Source organism: Leptonychotes weddellii, chromosome 3, assembly GCF_054177405.1.
Source record: "Leptonychotes weddellii isolate Sample4059 chromosome 3, ASM5417740v2, whole genome shotgun sequence".
Lineage (NCBI taxonomy): Eukaryota > Metazoa > Chordata > Mammalia > Carnivora > Phocidae > Leptonychotes > Leptonychotes weddellii.
Genome location: NC_138371.1, coordinates 7,108,056 through 7,126,001, shown reverse-complemented (window position 1 = coordinate 7,126,001; position 17,946 = coordinate 7,108,056). Strand labels below are relative to the sequence as shown.

At 42.2% G+C, this 17,946-nt stretch overlaps 2 protein-coding genes across 4 annotated transcripts in view; one reads left to right on the top strand and one right to left on the bottom strand.

Moving 5' to 3' along the window:
* The window catches only part of PDE6D (phosphodiesterase 6D), a 51,860-nt gene extending 36,265 nt beyond the window's left edge, over positions 1–15,595 (bottom strand). The window contains exon 1 of one of the 3 annotated variants that reach the window (XM_081813399.1): positions 15,354–15,595. In XM_081813399.1, coding sequence (XP_081669525.1) covers positions 15,354–15,403 — 50 coding nt within the window. In that variant the 5' untranslated portion in view covers positions 15,404–15,595. Of the gene's footprint in view, positions 1–14,588; positions 15,124–15,353 lie in introns of those variants that run through there. The other 2 variants (XM_006734251.3, XM_031029171.2) reach the window with 2 other exon arrangements.
* Positions 15,596–15,967: 372 nt separating this feature from the next.
* Positions 15,968–17,946, top strand: part of COPS7B (COP9 signalosome subunit 7B) — a 25,584-nt gene continuing 23,605 nt past the window's right edge. Inside the window, exon 1 of the mRNA XM_081813397.1 lies at positions 15,968–16,178. The gene's annotated coding sequence lies outside the window, so the exon portion shown is untranslated. The remainder of the gene's footprint in view (positions 16,179–17,946) is intronic.

Below are 17,946 nucleotides of genomic sequence, written 5' to 3'. Positions count from 1 at the left end.
CTCAAAGAAAGAGGCAGGTTAAAATAACTGCTATTTGAGTACCTACATTCAATTTATATACCAAGCACTGTAGAAAGAGCTCATTTTAATTTTTCAATCTTATCTCCTTTAATACTGACACCCACATTAAATAGTGGTGCTCTCAGAAGTTAAATAGCTTTCTCAGCAACCCACAGCTAGTAAATAACATAGCTAGTGTTCAGACAGAGATCTGTCCACACTACGTACTCTTAGAAAGAGTGGCTTCAGGCAGCTGCAAGGTCTGGGGTTCTTTGTGAGAACAGGTCTCCAGAGCTAGAAGAGCTGAGGGAACTCATGAGGGTGAAAAAGGCAGCCAGATCCCCAAATATGCCATGGAAGTGGTCTTTTTGGCCTTCTAACAATGTTCTCCTGGAGTATGGTTAGCAGAGAATGAGGATGATGTACTAAGTTACTGATGCTATACTGATCCACAAGGGAAACACAATTGTATTTATGATAAGAAAACTTCCCTATTATAAGTTACATTCAAATACTATTTGAGTTTAAATATTTCAAAATAATGATATTCTTTGATTGCAGCTATGTGTCTGAATATTAAAAAGTAGACCTGCTTTTCTATCTTCTGAATGATACTTGTTTGAAGGGGATTCCAGACCTTACAATTTGCTTTGAAGAACTGAAAATTTGCAGTGTTGTAAGCAATCTAAAATTATGTCCATTGACATAGAAGGCTGATTTGTTTGTTATAAAGTTTTTGATAAAAAGACTTCTTACCCTATTCAGAAGATACCAAAGGAAACAAGAAAATCTCAGGCAGGGGACATTTGGCAGTATGGTCCATATTATGACATGGAGAAATGCTTTGATTTGAAGAGCAGGGGTTATGATTTGAAATCAATCCTAGGCAAACTGTAGATCTGCTCATGAAAGCTAGCTCAGAGACATGGGTTCACATCTTTCTGCAGACATTGAGTAACTTTTGCATAATCGGCAAAATCAGAACTATCATTTCTCAGAAATCTACACAAATGATTTATTAATATATATATCTGGCTCACTACAGAGCCAAAGGAGTGATGTTCAGAGAGAGTGATGAGAAAAAGTCTGTTTTATGGGGGGCGGGGGTAATATTATTGTAGTACTCTCTCCCTTTATCATTTACCCCCAAGCCTCCAAAGAGAGCTGCCACTGTTATTTTTCCCTTTCTCTGGTATAATCACGCTAACCATCTCATTCACTGAAGTTCTACTGTGTATCAGGCACAAGATGTATTGAGGATTCTATAGCTGTGCTGCCAAAAATGTGATCCATTGACCACTGGGGCCAGTTTGTGACAAGGTAAGTGTTTAAAAACTTTAATAGCAATTAAGCAGAGTAATTTGTGGATTCTAATAAAACTTTTTGGCTTTTATTTCATATGTCATTTTTCTAGTAACTCATATTTATTATTTTTTATTAACTCATTTTATTTTGTGAAAATACTGGTCTGTGAAGGATTAGAAGTAAAAACCTGGATCTTTACCAGTGACAGTTCAAGGAGCACTCTTCTAGATTGAAAGATAAGACCTCTAGTCTTAGTATGGTCTCAGTATAATCCTATGCAAATGTCTAATAAAAAAGTCCTTCCATTTTCAGACATACACATTTCTGAGGGACATAAAAAGTTCAAGCTTTGTAAACAGGTTTGGGGCATGCTGATTTAAAAAAAAGGGGCGGTCATGAGTTAATAATAGATTAAAAGAAGACCAGAGAAGGGTGAGATAGGAAGGTAATGTCAAGCAAGTAGAAAGGACAATTTGATAAAGAACGGCAACTCAAAAGGCAACCTGAAGGGCAGCAGGTATAATCAAGTGCTATAAGCCTGGGGTAATGAAGTCAAGAGGGTAAATTAAGGTTTGTTGGAGGAAGAAAGACATGGAGTCTAGTCTCTGCCATCCATTCCATTCTTCAGAATCACCTCCCACTCCAGCCCCTAGATGCACCTTATCTTCCAGCCATGTTTAGTTACTGCATTTCCCAAAGACCATACATTCTTGTGCTTCAGTGGTTAGCACGCTCCGATCTACTCTGCCTAGAATATGCATCCTACTTCAAGGATGCTCCTTAAAGCCACAGTGCTATGTCAACCTCCTCTCTTAATTGTGGTCTCTGATACACCCTGAGGCAAAGCTGTCTGATCCCTCCTCAGCGTACCTGTAGACTGGTTTACACTGAAGTACTTATCAGAATGTAAGTCAAATTTCCAAGTCAAATTCCATTGGCACAATATTATTTATCCTTTTTCAGTGCTCTGCACATAACTGACACTCAAATGTGTGTTGAACCACAATGAGTATTAGAGAGCAAGTCAGACGGGTTGACTAGAATTCTCCCTCTCAGGCTGAGCAACCAGAAAGCAAGGCCCACTGAAGAGTGTCCAGGAGCCAAACATGGAGAAGTGCTCATTGAGGATTCAGAAGGCTGTGGCAAGGGCAACTTAGAACTGGAGCTCAGCAAAAAGAAGCTGCAAACCAACCAACCAAAAATCCCCATTCTCCCTAAGGAGAACAGCTAAGTCAGTCGGCCAAATTGCAAGTAAAAAACACATTAGATGGATGCCTGGGTGGCTCAGTCAGTTAAGCGGCTGCCTTCGGCTCAAGTCATGGTCCCGGGGTCCTGGGATCGAGTCCCACATCGGGCTCCTTGCTCAGCGGGGAGCCTGCTTCTCCCTCTGCCTCTGCCTCTCCCCCTGCTTGTGCTCTGTCTCTCTCTCTGACAAATAAATAAAAAAAATCTTTAAAAAAAAAACACAAAAAACCAAAAAACAACAACAAAAAAACACATTAGAATTTAAAGGCCCGTTCTATATTAAGTTGAATTCATGACTTGGCAGAGTACCTGTAAATTATATATGGGCATGCGGTTCATGACCTATAGTTTGAGGAATTTCAAGGTAAGTAGAATTTCCAGGCAAAGTGGCTGACTCAGCACATACTGATGTATGCTAATGTCTACCATGGCAGACCAGAGCAATATGAGGCAAAGCTTCAACACCAAGGTCACAGGCATGAAGAAAAACCTCTCTCTTCTCTCATTCCCTCTGGATTGGAAGCAGCTGTAATGACCAGCAATAAACAAAGGGAGTCTCTATTTGGCGGTATCCTACGCATTTTCATCATAGGATTGCCTTTCTTTCCTTTTTTTTTTAAAGGAATGCCTTTCTTTGCTTTGCTTTCCCAGTTTTGGGTTGTGGCCTTTTCTTTTTCTTCTTCTTGCTCTCTTTTAACACTCTGCCTTTACGATCCCTCCCCTCTCAAACTCTCTCCTCCTTGCTCACTTTCTGAACTCATTTCCTTTTCTTACTCCTACCTTCATTATTTTTTAAAAATTTTTATTAATTTATTTTTAAAGTAATCTCTACCCCCAACATGGGGCTTGAACTCACAACCCTGAGATCCAGAGTCATGTGCTCTACCGACTGAGCCAGCCAGGCGCCCCAAAATCTTCATTAATTATTAAATATCACTTCATTCTCCTTCTAGGCTTTTTCTGAACTAGCATTGGTCATACAGAGCATCCTGTATGTATCCTCACATTCGTGAGAACCAATTCTAATTCACGGACGTTTACACATCTTTCTCTACCCAATAACCCCCCAGTGATTTTCCCTGTGGTATTTTTCCTATTTATGGGGGACGAGGTGAGAAAATATAAATGGATCCCTGAGAAACTGAGGTTTCAGTATCCTTGAAACATAATATGCAGCACTGTAATCACTGGTGATATCCCTGTGAAATAATACTCTGGCCCTGGCGAAGGCACTGTGCTTGGAAAGCATACAATCAAAATTCAAACTGGCCTGGGAAACAGTGGAGGCAAGTAATTTAGTAATGAGAAGAAGATCACTGTCTGAAACATAACACACTCTTCTCACTAGCAAAGTCAAATGAAACCTTTTTTTCCCTCACAGGTCCATTACTCTACTTCAGTTATGTGTCTGAAACTGGTCAGAAAAATGCTACAGTATTGAGAGGGAAATCAACTTCCTCAAGTTAGAACCTTCTTAAAAAAAGAAAAACAAAGCCGAAGAAGGTTTTGGTTTTCTTTTCTTTTTTTTAAAACATTTTATTTATTTATTTGACAGACAGAGACATACCGAGAGAAGGAACACAAGCAGGGGGAGTGAGAGAGGGAGAAGCAGGCTTCCCGCTGAGCAGGGGGCCCGATATGGGGCTCGATCCCAGGACCCCGGGATCATGACCTGAGCCGAAAGCAGATGCCTAATGACTGAGCCACCCAGGCACCCCGATTTTGGTTTTCAAGTGGGATATATATGCCATGTAGAGGGCTTCCTTTGCTATCACTCCAACAGTCACTACTTCCCAGAATTGTGAAAAAAGGCTTCAGATGTCTTAGCTGGAGTAAAAAAGAATCACTAAGACTCTGGTTTTATCAATACCCTGAAACATGAAACCTACAGATTTGCAAAAGAGAAAGCAACCCTGAACTTTAAAACAAAGATAAATAATTGAAACAATGCTATAGTAAGCACAATGAATTTGCAGAGCTACTGGTTTTTTTGTCGTTGTTTAAAGATTTTATTTATTTGAGAGACAGTGAGTAAGCGAGCGAGGGAGCGCACAAGAAGGGGGAGAGGCAGAAGCAGCAGCAGACTCCCCGCTGAGCAGGAAGCCCAAAGTGGGGCTTGATCCTGGAACCCTGGGATCATGACTGTAGCCGAAGGCAGACACCCAACTGACTGAGCCACCCAGGTGCCCCTGTAGAGCTATGGTTTTTATTTTTTTATTATTTATTTATTTATTTTTTAGGATAGAAATATTATATTTGAATTTAAAATGGTAAATATCAAGAAATATTATGTTTAAACATAGCTATTTAAGTAAATATGAAGACATTGAGCGATTTTAAAAGTTTCTTAATGTAATAGATTTTGAAGATGATTGAGTTTCATATGATTCCTCAAGCAAAGCTTACTTAATGGAAAATACTTTCCACAAGGTCATGATTCCCGAGCTATGGTTTTTAAAGTGAGTTGGCATATACTATTTCACTCACATTTCAGAACATCTGTTAAACAAAGCAAGCATTTTCCTTGTTTTACAGATGTTAAGCAAGTTGCACAAAGTCAGACAGCTTAAATAAGTGATTTCCATTCTTCTTTTTTTTTTTTAAATTAAGTAATCTCTACGCCCAATGTGGGGCTCAAACTCATGACCCCAAGATTAAGAGTTGCACACTCCACTGACTGAGCCAGCTAGAAACCCCAGCTGATTTCCATTCTTTTTTTTTTTTTTAAAGATTTTATTTATTTATTTGACAGGGAGAGGCACAGCAAGAGAGTGAACACAAGCAGGGGGAGTGGGAGAGGGAGAAGCAGGCTTCCCGCTGAGCAGGGAGCCCGATGCGGGGCTCGATCCCAGGACCCTGGGACCATGACCTGAGCCGAAGGCAGATGCTTAATGACTGAGCCACCCAGGCACCCCGATTTCCATTCTTTAATAAAGATCTACCTGCTTGGGACACCTGGGTGGCTCAGTCGGTTAAGCATTTGCCTTCGGCTCAGGTCATGATCCCAGGGTCCTGGGATTGAGCCCCCCATCGGGCTCTCTGCTCAGCGGGAAGCCTGCTTCTCCCTCTCCCACTTCCCCTGCTTGTGTTCCCTCTTTCGCTGTATCTGTCTCTGTCAAACAAATAAATAAAAAATCTTAAAAAAAAAAAAAAGTAAGGGGACTTAATTTCCACATCTATTATCCATTTTCAAATCCTGGCAGATTATACTTAAATTGTTTCCTCAAGTATCAACTACTCTCAAAAAGATCACCAGTGACCTATAAGGTATCATGGGACTCTCAGTAGTCTCAAATATTCAGTGAATGAATTCAATTTCCAGCAATTCCAAGGACTTGTTTTTGACCTTCATTCCTCATTCTTGATCTCAAATCCCCTCCAAAGCACTCTCTTCCTGCATGTTTCATGTCATTTTCCTTCCTCTGTTACTCTCCAGGATCTTAAAAATTAAGCTGCTCAACACCTACTCATCTCTCAAGATCCTATTCCAATGACAATTCTGAAGTCTTCCACAACACCTCCAGCAGTAGTCAATCTTCCTCTGAGATGCCACAGCACTTTATGCTACTTAGGCACTTAACACAGTGTGTTCTGATTGTTATGGTCCCTTTCTCTCTCCCTTATACAATAAAACTTCTTTGGATAGGAAAACCGGTTTATCATTTTGTAACACGTTAAATATAGCCACAAGAAGACATTCCTGTAGTCAGAACCTTAAGGTTCTGCCTTTATCTCAGGGATAACCTCTCAATCCTTAATTTCCCATTTATAAAGTGAGGATAGTAATATATAGAGTTGTTGTGATAATGTAATAATATATCAAAGTGCTTTGAAAAACTGAAAAAGACTATAGGAATGTCAGATATTAGGCCACCCCCTTTCTTCTTGTGGCTATATTTATTTATTTATTTATTTTTTAAAGATTTCATTTATTTATTTGAGAGAGAGAATGAGATAGAGAGAGAGAGCATGAGAAGGGGGAGGGTCAGAGGGAGAAGCAGACTCCCTGCTGAGCAGGGAGCCCGATGCGGGACTCGATCCGGGGACTCCAGGATCATGACCTGAGCCGAAGGCAGTGGCTTAACCAACTGAGCCACCCAGGCGCCCTTGTGGCTATATTTAAAGTGTTATTTATATTAGAGTTATTTATTTAGTTCTCTAGACTTTATCTAAATTCAGAGACAATAATTGCTCTCCAGGACTCTGAATCAGTGGATCCACAATGCACTAAACAGAATACTTCATCAATACTGAGTATCCAAGAAAAGAGTTGTCTGAAAAACAGAACGGAAATGATGTCTTGTTTTAATTATATCAAATTACAAAAAATGTTTTGCCTATTTTAGGTGTAGCACATATCTGAATAGAATTACTTGCTGAAAACTATCCTTGTTAATTAAGAATGACTGTCACCAAACCAAAGAATTGCAGTGTTGGAAAATGATTTGAGTCCTTCTGGAGATTATCTCTCTAACACCTTATCTGATGCACACATAATTTCCCTCCGCAATACTCTTGATGGACAGGAACAACCATTTGCTGCTTAAAATACTTTCTGGAAAATGCTTTTTTTTTTCCTTTCAGGTAACTCTAATTGTTGGAAACTGGGCTAAATAAACTTTGTCCCCTATAACATCTACCCTTCTCTGAGAGCCACAAAGAACACATTTAATGCTTTCTCTTTAGAACAGTTTTTTAAACTTTAGAAGAGAACACTCATGTCCCTTGCTTAATTCTTCATCTTCAGGTCAAACCTTCCCATTCTTGGACTATTGTATGTATGACATGATTCCAGTGCCTCTCCTCTGGACCAGGTGCACTTAGCCGCAATCCCCTCATTGTAGACCAAACAAGTTCCTCACATGTTGGACTGTTACCTTCTTTACGGATATTGGACTGTAAGAAAATATACTTGTTTTTCCTCTCAGCTTCAAAATTCTCATCGTCAAAAAAAAAAAAAGAACGGTACTCTTAAAATCTTGAAAATCTGAGTTTTAATTATTCAAGCAATGGTTGGAACCTTTAGATTACTTGTCAAGATGGCCTTTGAACTACCTTCCTATGATGCTAAAGCTCAGGAATAGGGATAGGTCTGTACATTCAGAAGTCAGGTCCTCCTGTACCATGGGGACTTGAGGATGCAGAGTGCTGACAAAGGAGGCCATGAGCCAAAGTGAGGTCAAGCTTAATAGGAACCCAGAGCTGCCAAACCTCAGCACCACTGCTAGCCCTATATCAAGTATAGTGACAATACAGCCAGAATTTTTCATGGGAGTCTTACCATGTTCTGTTCCATTTCTCCAGAAGTTACTATAATGTTTCACTATAAACCATATACAGAATCCTGAAAGAAATTTAGAAGATCTGAAGAAAACTGTATCTATTTATATTCCAAATTCTTTTCTAAAATGTGGAAGCAGGAATACCCATTTAAAAATCCTAAATCACATGATCAATAGGACATCACTTCATTTAATCCATTCAGGGTGACAATAACAACTTCTCATCCTGGGAAACAACACCAGTCACAATCTACATGAAGTTTATGACTGGACAATCTGTGATCAACAGTGTTCACTGGCTTTACGAGTGCTGTGTTTTGATTGCTTCCCCAGAGCTTGAGTTGATAAACAAAACTGTATTTTAGAAAATCATAAACCTCAAACCCATTTTTAACACTTGGCCAAGGCATCTATTAGGGAATACTGGTATTCAATGAAAGTTCAACAGTGCACTATTTTTAATAAGGAAATCTAAATGAATAAAAGATTTAAAGCCAACTATTTTTGACTGGAAGTAAAGTCAAAGGTCAAGGTACTATGAGAAAGAGGATATGTGGGATCCAGGACCAAACTATGGAGATGGAATGCAAGAACACAAGTGAAAGGTATTTTCAGAAACCTTCTGAGTCAAACTAGTTCCTTTTCTGCTAAGCTGTCATAAATTGAAATGTAATTAGTCCCCAGAAAACAAGATAAACACTAGGCATACATCAATGCTTACTAATTAAATCATTTCTTCAAGGAGCCAAAACAGAAATATTAGTTTCTCAGTAAGAGTAACAGCAAGAAGGCACTGGTTTATCTCAGAAAAAAACTGGCTTTGCAGCAATATTAACACCAGTTACTGTTATAATGTTAATAATTTTTAATAAAACAAATAATAATATAGTTAACATTTATTACTTACTACATGCCAGGCCCTATACTAATTGCTTTATATGCAGTCTCATATAATTCTAACAACACTCTGAGGAAATTATATGGATACTGAGGTTTAGAGTTTGAATGTTCTAAGGTAACAACGGTGGAGGCAGTGTCTTAACCTAGAATCCACACTCTTTTTTTTTAAGATTTTATTTATTTGAGAGAGAGAGAAGATGAGAGAGAGCATGAGAGAGGGGAGGGTCAGAGGGAGAAGCAGACTTCCCGCTGAGCAGGGAGCCAGATGCGGGATTCGCCAAAGGCAGTCGCTTAACCAACTGAGCCACCCAGGCACCCTTTTCTTTTTTTTTTTTAAAGATTTTATTTATTTGACAGAGAGAGAGCACAAGCAGGGGGAGTGGCGGCAGAGGCAGAGGGAGAAGCAGGCTCCCCGCTGAGCAGGAAGCCTGATGTGGGGCTCCATCCCAGGACCCTGGGATCATGACCTGAGCCAAAGGCAGTCGCTTAACCAACTAAGCCACCCAGTCGCCCTAGAGTCCACACTCCTAACCACTGAACTACTGCTCTATGCTCTGCTGCAGTTACAGGTAAACTTTCTCCATAAAAGCTATACACACACAGCAAGTGAAGTGTCCCTTTCCTCCAAACAGTTGCCAATACTGAATATTATTGATTGATTGATTATTCATTCATTTATTTATAGTAGACTCCATGCCCCATGTGCGGCTGGAACTCACAACCCCAAGATCAAGAGTTGCATGCTCAGGTGCCTGGGTGGCTCAGTCTGTTAAGCGTCTGCATCTGCCTTCAGCTCAGATTGTGATCCCAGGATACTGGGATCAAGGCCCGTATCCAGCTATCTGCTCAGCAGGGAGTCTGCTCCTCCTTCTCCCTTTGTCCCTCGCTCAGCTTGTGCACCCTCTCTCTCAAGTAAGTAAAATCTTAAAAAAAAAAAAAAAAAAAGAGTTGCATGCTTTACTGACTGAGCCAGCCAGGAGCCCCTATTGTCAACCTTTTAAATTTTTGTCAATTAATTGGGAAAAAAGAGATAGTCTGTTGACTTATTAAAGCGGAACATCTCTTATTCATTGGCTATTTGTAGTTTTCTTTTGTGAACTCTTTGTTCATATCCTTTGCCCATTTTGAGTTAAACATTTATTTTATTTTTTTTAAAGATTTTATTTATTTGAGATAGAGTGAGAGCGAGCAAGAGTGAGAGAGAACACAAGCAGGGGGCTGGGGCAGAGGGAGAAGGAGGCTCTTCACTGAGCAGGGAGTCAGACACAGGGCTTGATCACAGGACCCTGGGATCATGACCTGAGCCTAAGGCAGACACCTAACTGAATGAGCCACCCAGCCACCCTAAATATTTATTTTATTGATTTGTAGGCAGTTGTTTATTTTTTTATTTTTAAAGGATTTTACTTATTTCTTTATTTACTTATTTATTTTAGAGAGGGGGAGAGAGAGAGAAAGAGAGAGAGAAAGGCAGAGAAAGGGGAAGAAGATAAAGGCAGAGGGAGAATCTTAAGTAGGCTCCATGCCCAGTGCAGAGCCTGACACGGGGCTTCATCTCATGACCCTGAGATCAAGACCTGAGCCAAAAAATCAAGAGTCAGATTCCTAACCGACTAAGCCACCTAGGTGCCCCTTAAAGATTTTATTTTTAAGTAATCTCTACACCCAACGTGGGTCTCGAACTCACAATCCCAAGATCAAGAGCCGCATGTTCCACCAACTAAGCCAGTCAGGTGCCCCTGTAGGCAATCATTTATATTGTAGATATTATATTAACTTCTGGATTATAAGTAAATAGGGGCAATTAGCTAATCTTCAAAGAAAAAATTAAATTACTACTTCATACCTTAGACCAAAGCAAATTCCATATAGAATAAAAATAATAAAATTATAAAAGCATAATCTTTCTTATGGTAGTCTGTCAATATCTTGATATTAAATTTTTTTAAAGATTTTATTTATTTGACAGAGAGAGACACAGTGAGAGAGGGAACACAAACAGGGGGAGTGGGGAGGGAGAAGCAGGCTTCCTGCCGAGCAGGGAACCTGATGCGGGGCTCTATCCCAGGACCCTGTGATCATGGCCTGAGCCCAAGGCAGACGCTTAACAACTGAGCCACCCAGGCGCCCCTTGATATTAATTTAATAAAGTTATATACAGGTTGGGGCACACTATCCTCATAGTTGAAAATGTGTCTAATTTTTGACTCCTCCAAAACTTATCTACTAATAGCCTATTGTTGACTAGAAGCCTTACTGATAACATAAAGTCAATTAACATGTATTTTATTTGTTCTGTGTATTGTATACCATATTCTTACAATAAAGTAAGTTAGACAAAAAAATGTTATTAAGAAATCATAAAACAGAGAAAATACATTTACAATACTGTAGTTATTGAAAAAATTCTTGTGTAAGTGGACCGCATGGTTTAAACCAGTGTTGTTCAAGAGTCAACTGTATTGGGGCGCCTGGGTGGCTCAGTCATTAAGCGTCTGCCTTCGGCTCAGGTCATGATCCCAGGGTCCTTGGGATCGAGCCCCGCATCGGGCTCCCTGCTCGGCGGGAAGCCTGCTTCTCCCTCTGCCACTCCCCCTGCTTGTGTTCCCTCTCTCGCTGTGTCTCTCTCTGACAAATAAATAAATAAAATCTTAAAAAAAAAAAAAGAGTCAACTGTATTTATACTGAGGAAGACCAGTTTGAAGAGGCAGAACAGTGCATTATACAGACTACACTAGAAAACTTGTGTAAGAGGACTGTGACAAATTTATGTCATGAAAAGCAATTAAAAGTAAAAATCTTTGGAAATTATTAACATGGTAAATTTATTATTAAGAGAAAAAAGTAAGTTACAAGATAATGCTTATGATTCAATTTTTATAAAAGCAAATACATTACACTAGCTACATCAGGAGGCTATATTAAAATATCAATAAAGGTCATTTCTGGGTGGCTGGAGTTTGTAATAGAAAAATTAAATACCATTTTAAAACAGCAAAGAAATTAGATTTCTACCACATATCATCTGTGTAAAAACATTCCAGGTGGATTAAAGAGCTAAACATTAAAAAGAGATGAAAACAGAATATTTAATCTTGGGATAAGAAAGGTTTTGTTTTGTTTGTTTAGTTATAGCAATTAATTTAATCTGTACTGCAAACCTATTAAGTAGATACTCTGATTTTTATCTGTTTGAATATTAAAGAAACAGACGGAAAGAGACAGTTGAGTGACTTGCCCCAGGTCAGGAAGGTCTTCTTATGACACAAAAATGCAAGGGTGCCTGGGGGGCTCAGTTGGTTAAGCATCGGACTTTTGATTTCGGTTCAGGTCGTGATCTCCAGGTGGAGAGATCAAGCCCTGAGTTGGGCTCCGTATCAGCGGGAGTCTGCTTGAGATTCTCGCCCTCTCCCTCCGCCATTTTTCTTGATTGTGCCTGCGCTAGTGTGTGTAGTGCATGGCGCACACACACTCTCTCTCTCACTCAAATAAATCAATCTTTTTTTTTTTTTTAAAGATTTTATTTATTTATTTGACAGAGAGAGACACAGCGAGAGAGGGAACACAAGCAGGGAGAGTGGGAGAGGGAGAAGCAGGCTTCCCGCAAAGCAAGGAGCCCAATGCGGGGCTCGATCCCTGGACCCTGGGATCGTGACCTGAGCCGAAGGCAGACACATAACGACTGAGCCACCCAGGCGCCCCTCAAATAAATAAATCTTTAAGACACAAAATGCAGGGGCGCCTGGGTGGCTCAGTCAGTTAAGTGTCTGCCCTTGGCTCAGGTCATGATCCCAGGGTCCTGGGATTGAGTCTGCTTTTCCCTTTGCCTGCCCCTCCCCCTGCTTGTGCACTCTCCCTCTCTCTGACAAATAAGTAAAATCTTAAAAAAAAAAAGAGCTACTACATAATGTTTACTAGGCAACAGGTGTTAGTTTCTAAATGCTTCAGCTATCAACTCATTCAATCTTCACAACAACCCTATGAGATAAGTACTACTTTTATCCTCATTTACAGATGAGGAAATTGAGGCAGAGGTTAAAGGAGCTGTTCAGGGCCACACAACCAAGAGTACAGGGCTGGGATTCCAACACGGATAGTATAGCTCTACAGTCCAGAATCGCTCTTAACCACTATGCTCCATTACCTGTCCAGGGATCTCAGTATCCAGGGAAATACAAATTAAAACAAGGTGTCACTTGTCTAAATTGTCAAAAATATAAAAGGCAGACACAGTCAATGTGGAAATGAGCATTGTCAACATTGTTGGTAGGAGAATATAATGGTGCTTTCTTTTGGTAGAAAAAACTCTTAACAGAAACAGATACAATGAAAATTCAGAGAGCAATTTACCCAATAAAAAAGGTGGACAATAGGTAGTTTGTTTTACTAAAACATTGTTTTTTTCCCCGAAGATAGCAAATTTTAGAACTCCTTTCCCTTTCTCTCTTAATCCTCAGATGTCAATAAGGGCTACCAGAGGATGAGCATCCTCTTGCTCTCATGCTAACTTTTTTATGTGGCTGCTTCCCTTGAGATTTAATCAGCTCAGGTCAAACCTTCTCCAAAAGTGTGTTTCTTAACACACTAACGTCATCACTGAACTGGTTAATTCACCTGCCCTTCTAGTGGGCTGATGTAGGTTCTTTCTACTCTTTTCCACATTTGTCCCTTAGCCTCTTTTTTAACAGCTTCAAGAGCCCAGACTGAGGTAAGAAGTTAAACTTTCCCTTTCGGCTTTGTCTGAAAGCCATTAAAAAGATTCATTCTTGGGACACCTGGGTGGCTCAGTCGTTAAGCGTCTGCCTTCGGCTCAGGTCATGATCCCAGGGTCCTGGGATTGAGCCCCACATTGGGCTCCCTGCTTGGTGGGAAGCCTGCTTCTCCCTCTCCCACTCCCCCTGCTTGTGTTCCTGCTCTTGCTATCTCTGTTTCTGTCAAATAAATAAATATAATCTTTAAAAAAAAAAAGATTCATTCTTGTGTTCAGGAGTATGTTAAATCCAATCAGACAAAAACGTTGCTTCGGAAATCTCTCAATTCTCCAGTCTCCTGTTTTACTGTCTACAGCATACATGTTTAGTAACAATGTAAGTTATTAAGGGAAAAATAAATCCATGTCATAGCTTTTCTAACACTTCAGCCATCCCTATTTACTTACAAGTGCCATTATGAAGAGAAACACCAAAAGGCACATGGAGCTATAAAAGAGGCTGTTACTAAACTTCACTACATAAAAGTACTGAAAGTTTATAAGGAATGGCATTATGCCTAGGTGATAATGCCTTCCGTTTTCCCGAAAGCATAACAGGTCAGCTTCCATTTGAAACTTTTCATTTGTACATCCAAAGCGTCCCGTAACTTTTTTGCATTTTGTGTTCTAAAATTTACTACCAACTTGGTCTCTGACGGTGACAAAGCCATTAAAATTTGCAGGGGTGAAATGCGCATTGTGAAAGCACATAGGCAGCTCAGAGAAAAGTGCTTCACTAAATCTCCTTTAGGGGAGGAGACCTAAAGTGATGACTACAATTTCACTGAGAGAATAATTTGAGAATGTTCCCTATTGTACGCACAGGATGTAAAAAGAGATTAAGGGTCAGCAGGAAAATCTGAAATTGGAATGTCCAGGATTGCATTTTTTCATCCGCATCCTATGGTTACAGATCGACACTCCATTAAAACACGAGGCTTCCTCACTACTTTAAGGAGGGAAGGTTGCACAAGCGGCACAACAGGCCCGAGGCAATGATTTCTCTCTCCTGCTAAATCCTACCGTCTCCCCAACGTAATCAAATAATTGCTGGACAGCTCCACCTTGTCTACGCGTTAACCACACAAACGCGAGCGAGCAGATACCTTTGCCAGGAGTCCCAGTGCAACACCAAAACACCTCAAGGCACCTCACGCACGACTTTAGGGTCCTCACTTCGCTGGACAGAAAAGTCAAAAGCTGAGAAAGAAGCAGCCACCATCCAATGCCTCAAAAGGCCAAGACAGAGTTAAGATGAGGTCGATCCCGGGCTTCTCTTCGCCCACCTTCCTCTGCTCCAGCCCTGGAAGGAGCCACAAGTGAGGCAGAGAAGTTGTAGAAACAAGGCGGGGGTGGGGTGGGATGGGGGAACCCGGGAGAGTTTAGCACAAGCATTTGCATTTGTCCCACACAAGGTCACTCGCTCCGAGTCACTTTTTCTTGCTCCCCCGGGGGCTTCCCGCCAAACAGGCTGCTGCGCTTCGAGGCCAGCTCACCGCGCCCCCTCGGTCCTTCCCTGCGGGCCGCAGCCCCTTCCCGGCCTCTGGGTACGGGCCGAGGCTCGGACCCAAGCCTGCCTCCCCGATACCCGTTTCCGACGCCCGGCGCTTCTCCCAGCCCAATTTCGTTCGGGGCTCCTCCGCCTCCAGCTCCGGGGGCTCCCGACAACGTCCCCGTCCTCCCTCAGGACGCCCCTTGCCCCGCCTCCAGTGCCCGGTCCCGCCGGGGCCCCGGACGCCGTTCCCTCCGTCCCCTCCCGCCGAGCTCCCGTCCGCTGCCCACCTGGCCCGGCCCCCGCCCCCCGGCCCGTCTCCTCAGCGAGCGGCCGCCTCCCAAGTCCTCCCGGCCCCGCCCCGCTGCCGGGCGGATACAGTTTGAAGCCCCTCAGGATCTCCCTGGCCCGCTCGTCCTTGGCTGACATGATGCGGCGGTCGCCGCCTGCGGCTCTCCCACGCTGGCCCGGCGGAGCTTCGCAGACGGTGCCCAGGAACGGAGGACGGAGCCGCAGCCCGGCCTGGAGACCTCGGGCGAGCAGCTGCCGCGGCCAGACCCGGACCGGCCTCTCCCTCCCCTCAGCTCCCGCTCCTGATCCCTTCTCCTTCCCCCTTGTCTCGGAGCGCCCGCCCCAAAGCCAATGGAAAGCCCGCCTCGCCGATTAGCATCCTGAGCAGCCAATAGAAGCACTTAGCGGCTTCGCCGGGGGGACGACGAGCGTCAGTGGGAAGGGCCCTCCCCGGGAAGTCCCGTAGGACAAATTTTTCTTTAGGTCTTGTTGCCTAGAGTTTGCCCCAGCGGAGGGTTGGCTTCAAATCTGCAGAGGCTCGAGGGGCCTGCTCCCTCCGCAGGGCACACTAGGGCTCTGAGGTGACGGCGGGTTGCACTGTGCGATGTGAGAGGGACTACGTTTCCCAGCATTCCAGGGGGAGTGCCCGGGGGAACCACAGATCCCAGCACGCAACAAAGAGGCCCAGGGACTACAAATCCCAGCATTCCCTGCACCCTGTCCTTCTGTAACTTAGACTCCAGTGTGCCGCGCAGTGTGCGCAAATTCATAAACCCTCCTTCAGCTTTGGGGTTTCTGAATTCGGAGACTTGAAACTGTGCGGGAAGACTCCCTTAACTCTCAGAGGAGGATGACAGCCCAGAGAGGGGTAACGTCTGTTTACATGGAACTCAGAAATCTCCTGCAAATCATGGTAAGGCTGCAAACAACAAACAAAACACTGATTAAACCATGGAAGATAATATGACAAAATGACTCCTTCAAATCGTGCTTGTTTGTTGGTCTGGGGCGCCTTTTACTTGTTTTGCAGGGGTTTCTGGTGTGCTCCTGCGTTGGACTGGGAAAGATATCGATTGTATTCTCAGAATATCCATACCGGAAGGGATATTAAGAGAATTTGCCAACCCAACTCCTCTTGTTTTACATACGAGGGAACTGAGGCCCAGAGAGGTGAAGAGATTGTCCACCGGTTACAGCAACTTGGGACAGAGTTAGAATTCGGCTCTAAGTCTCCTGACCCGCAGTCTGCGTTGTTTACACCACACTAAGGTGGCGATATTTTTAGCAACATGGCTATGTGATTATTATTCTCCTTGGTGAAGTTTCCCCATCTAGGTTGAAACACCCAGAGGTTAGGCAAGCATTCATTTGGTGGATTTCCTGTTAGGGAAGGAGTGTGATGTGTGTTTATCTTCAGTCTAGGAAGGACTTAGGACTTAGTGGTTTGATTTGTTCTGTGTTTGTTGCTTAAGATGACATTTATTGTGATTTTAGGAACTAGGTAAAATTGTGTAAGCTAAGGTTTCCTTGGACATCTATCTCTTTCCCTAGGCCTTCCTTCCTCTTCCCGTCCCCCTTTCACCCATCTAGGCACCCACCCAATATTTCCTTCCATTGTAATTCAACAAAGAGCCTTTTCAGGTTTCCGGTAAAGGGTGAAAGGCATTGTCACAGCCACCAGGAAGATAACCATCTAGTTAGGAAAGAAAGGAGACTGCTGAGATTCAAGATGAGCTGCAATAAATGTCATAAGGGAAAGGTCATCTGAATGCCACAGAGGTTCTGATGGAAAGATTAATTCCAGCTGGCAAAACTGAGGGAGGAGGTGGCATTTGAATTTGAAGGATGGGTGGGTTTTTTTTTTTTTTTCTGTTAAAAAAATTTATCTTGAAATTTTTTTGTTAATGAGGTATGATATATGCAGGAAGGGCACTGTTTTTATATATGTATACACCTCTGTCACCACCCCCCAAATCAAGATATAGAACATTTCCAGCATCCCTATGCCGCTTCCCAATTGGCACTGCATCCTCCCATCCCGACAACCACTCTTCTGGCTTCTATTACCATAAATCAGTTTTGTCGTGAATTTCATTTAAATGTAATCATACAGTATGTATAGTAGGAGTCTGGCTTTTTTCTTTAATCCATTATTTTTGTGAGATTCATCCATGATGTATGTAGCAGTAACTTTTTTTTTAAATTGCTGACTAGTATTCCATTGTATGTATCTAGCAATATTTGTCTATTCTGTTGATGGGTATATAGGTTGTCAGTTATCAGTTTTGGGCTTTTGTTAACAAAGCTGCAATGCGCATTCTTATAGGTTTCTTTTTGCAGACTCTGCACTCATTTCTAGGAGAGGAGTAGCTGGCTTATACAGTATGCATATGATCAGCAACAGTAGTAGATTTTGCCAGTTTTCCAAAGTGTTTGTATCACTTTTGCCTTCACCAGCAATGTAAGAAAATTCTAGCTGACTTTTATCCTTGTCCAAACAGGGTCTTACAAGTCTTTATAACTTAGGTATTTTGGCTAAATGTGGTATCTTTTTTTTTTTTTTAAAGATTTTATTTATTTATTTGACAGAGAGACAACGAGAGCAGGAACACAAGCAGGGGGAGTGGGAGCGGGAGAAGCAGGGGGGAGCCCGATGTGGGGCTTGATCCCAGGACCCTGGG